At 39.8% G+C, this 3,481-nt stretch overlaps 1 protein-coding gene and 1 long non-coding RNA gene across 3 annotated transcripts in view; one reads left to right on the top strand and one right to left on the bottom strand.

The window, feature by feature from the left end:
* Window positions 1-1,726, bottom strand: part of LOC117959449 — an 8,471-nt gene extending 6,745 nt beyond the window's left edge. The window contains exons 1-2 of the long non-coding RNA XR_004659939.1: window positions 1,670-1,726; window positions 376-382 (exon numbers count right to left, since the gene is read on the bottom strand). This is a non-coding gene — a long non-coding RNA (uncharacterized LOC117959449). The remainder of the gene's footprint in view (window positions 1-375; window positions 383-1,669) is intronic.
* slc27a6 (solute carrier family 27 member 6) overlaps window positions 1-3,481 on the top strand; it is a 47,857-nt gene that overhangs the window by 18,543 nt on the left and 25,833 nt on the right. Inside the window, exon 10 of one of the 2 annotated variants that reach the window (XM_034896598.1) lies at window positions 1,888-2,100. In XM_034896598.1, the coding sequence (XP_034752489.1) occupies window positions 1,888-2,064 (177 nt within the window). In that variant the 3' untranslated portion in view covers window positions 2,065-2,100. Of the gene's footprint in view, window positions 1-1,887; window positions 2,318-3,481 lie in introns of those variants that run through there. The other variant, XM_034896596.1, reaches the window with a different exon arrangement.

Here is a 3,481-nt window from a genome sequence, read left to right as displayed (position 1 = left end):
GGGACAGTCAGGCGTAGAGTCTCGGGTAAGGAACAGGGGGACCAGGGACAGTCAGGCGTAGAGTCTCGGGTAAGGAACGGGGAGACCATGTTATGAAGGTTGTTGAATAGTAGACCCAAAATTAGAGGCGGAACTGAAGGTAGTTTTGATGATTTGATGAATCCAGACATGCACAAAAACAAAAAGTCCTGGAAACAAGCAGGGGGAAAACAGGACCAGAAAAAATGTACAAGTAAAAACAGTAAACACCGGACCATTAACATGACCCAGGGACCCTAACAAAACAGTACGCGTATCACTACAATGATCTGACCGCGGACAAAGGGACACAAAGACTAAATCCAGAGGGTAACGAGGTAACAAGAGGCAGCTGACACAAAAGCTGGGAGACAGGTGGAAGACATCAGGAAATCACAGGAGAGGGTAATCACTGGAAGTATTTGGACCAGGTATCAAAGTCCCAGTCATGGTTTTGGTACCGGTATAGAAAACATTTGAATGATACCCAGCCCTAATGCTGATTCGCTGGTTCTACTTCTGGATTTTATTGATGAATGTTCTTCACTAGAGGACTATAGTGTAGTTTCCATCCATCAGGGACAGAACAGACTTAGGCTGACACCACTGACCTCAGCTGGTGGAATGTGTAACCGCACCCCAGTGAGTTACACTTACATGGAATTTGCCTTAGTGAATGTTGCATACATAAACAAACAAAAATATTCATCATTAATAGGAACAACCAACAAATTAAAACCAGAAACAGAAACAAATATCTACATAATAACTGTTTAGCATCAGAAAAAGGTGGCTGAATGGATTGAGTGCAGAATTTAAAGAAAATATAGTCTGTGCAATGGGAAGATGCATAGTCCAGAATAAAGGTTTGAGTCTATCTGCCAGAGCCCTGTGGAGATAGGTCTGGCTACACCACAGATACATGGAGGAAATAAACATGACTTTTATCACTGTAAAACACCCGTCTATCACAGTCGACAGAAGACTCTTGGTCTGTCTAACATCTCTGGTCTTTAGTGAAATAAACCTTTAATTCACCCATTTACAGGTGGAGATATGCTGCTCTATACACACTGAAAGTAGTGATTATGTACATGGAGTCTGGTGGAGATATGCTGCTCTATACATGCTAAAAGTAGTGATTATGTACATGGAGTCTGGTGGAGATATGCTGCTCTATACACACTAAAAGTAGTGATTATTTACATGGAGTCTGGTGGAGATATGCTGCTCTATACAAGCTAAAACTAATGATTATTTACATGGAGTCTGGTGTAGATATGCTGCTCTATACACACTAAAAGTAGTGATTATTTACATGGAGTCTGGTGGAGATATGCTGCACTATACACGCTAAAAGTAGTGCTTATTTACATGGAGTCTGGTGGAGATATGCTGCTCTATACAAGCTAAAAGTAGTGATTATTTACATGGAGTCTGGTGGAGATATGCTGCTCTATACAAGCTAAAAGTAGTGATTATTTACATGGAGTCTGGTGGGTTTGGTGATGGTGATTTCTGTTTCATGTTAAACTAAAAGGATCTTACTCTTTAACTAAAAGGTCTATCCCTGTAGGGGTCCATCCCATAATGTTGTCACACACTTAGAATAATAATCTGAGTCTGTCAGCAGCAACAACAGAGCTTTTACTGTGAACACACTATATAGGGAACTATTTCTGAGATAGGGAACGATTCTAACACAGCTAATGTGTGCACAGACTTAGAGCCAGCATGCTCTGACGGCACGCACAGCTATGAGCAATGAGGAAGTAGTTACTGTAGATAGATCACTGTAGGCCCCAACTGGAATGTTCAACAAAACATTTGACAGTTCATGTTTAAAGTGTTCATGTTTCTTTCCTTTAGGAGGAGATGGAAATGACGAGCACCTTCAAGCAGCAGAAGTTCCATCTGGTTCAGAGCGGCTTCAACCCCGCGACCATCTGTGATCTTCTCTATGTGTTGGACTACTCGCAGGAGAGCTACATTCCTCTAACAGACAGTATCTACCAGAGCATCATCGCCGGAGAACGCAAGCTATAGAACCCCCCTAGTAAGGAAGGGATGACTCAGCTGGCAGATGGATAGAACTGAGCTGTGCAGGCTGCGGCGCGTTACGTTCAGAGGAAACCAGCGGGCCTACAGTCCTGATTCACTGAAGTGTGAATGAAGCCATCGCCCGGTCCGTGGTGAGAAGCCATGATGAGTTGATCAAACACTGTGAACAGTAATGTCTCTGAGATTTCTATGTTAACAAAGATCACATTAGTAATGTGAACCTGAACGCATCACCATGGAGCCAGCCTTATTTCACTGCCCACACATGCCAAGAAACACCTTATCGAAAAACTCTTAATAATATATCGATTCAGCAGATTGTGATGGCTAAATAAATAGATACATAATAAACGAATGAACTGTTCTATATACAATATTTTTTTATGTCTTTCTTCAAAGATTAGGGGGGTAAATTATCCATTAATAGCTCCCATGAAATTAAATTAAAGTGCCTTGTTGACATCCGTACTAAAGGAATAATTGAGGAAATAGTGTATGAAAATGAAGAAGGATACTTGTGGTTTGTAACTTACAAACAAAATAAATGGTTCACAGATATGTTTTTCTGTGTTGCTGTCACCTGTCAAACTGAGGAACACGTATTTTTACTTATTTTTCCGACAAGATCAACGAGTTAATCTCGATATTGTTTTATTTTTTTTTATTGCGTCAGATTTGTGTCGCGATAAAACCTGAGTATTCAACAATCGGTGTATATGTGCGTATTTAATAAGTACCACCTCGTAGTAAAAGGGAATAAAAAACCCTCACAAATAGCATCACAAACCACAAAAGAGGTGCACATTTAAAAATGTATCTTCCATCATTTTACGCCGACAATAGAAATACATCTTTTAATTTCTTTGCCTGCTTTTTGAAACGCAAACTACCTAAAAATACCTCTCAAATCATATTTATATGAAGAAACCCTTTGGATACAGTATGGAAGTTATATTAAAGTAGCCCTGAACATTATCTGATTATGATAAAACAAATCCTTTACTTTCATAACTCAGGTATGAACCAACCTTTAGCTGTCAGAGCGCGTGTGGCAGACGTGCTTTTGTGTGAATAGTATCATTTATGTTTTTTAGTGAGTTTCATCTGGCTCGCGACGTGTGACGTAAATGTGACGCCACAGTTTTTACTCACTAAGCCAATTCTCCCAAAGCGTTGACCAATCACGGCACACACCTAATGTGTTAATTCATATTAATTATGAAACAAAATAGTCACAGATGACTCTGCAAAATTTGAATATGAACAGATCTTTAGCTGTGTCACGTTTTTTAAATTCTGTAAAAGTTCTGATTCCACGTTTTAATTTATTTGAATCTCTGTTTATTTCTGTTTATATCCTTTTTTTAGCTGCTAGACATTCGTGCTTCGGGGGGGGGGGGGG

The sequence above is a fragment of the Etheostoma cragini genome, chromosome 16, assembly GCF_013103735.1.
Source record: "Etheostoma cragini isolate CJK2018 chromosome 16, CSU_Ecrag_1.0, whole genome shotgun sequence".
Taxonomy (NCBI): domain Eukaryota; kingdom Metazoa; phylum Chordata; class Actinopteri; order Perciformes; family Percidae; genus Etheostoma; species Etheostoma cragini.
Note: the sequence above shows the minus strand (reverse complement) of the source record. Positions and strands in the feature narration are given on the sequence as shown.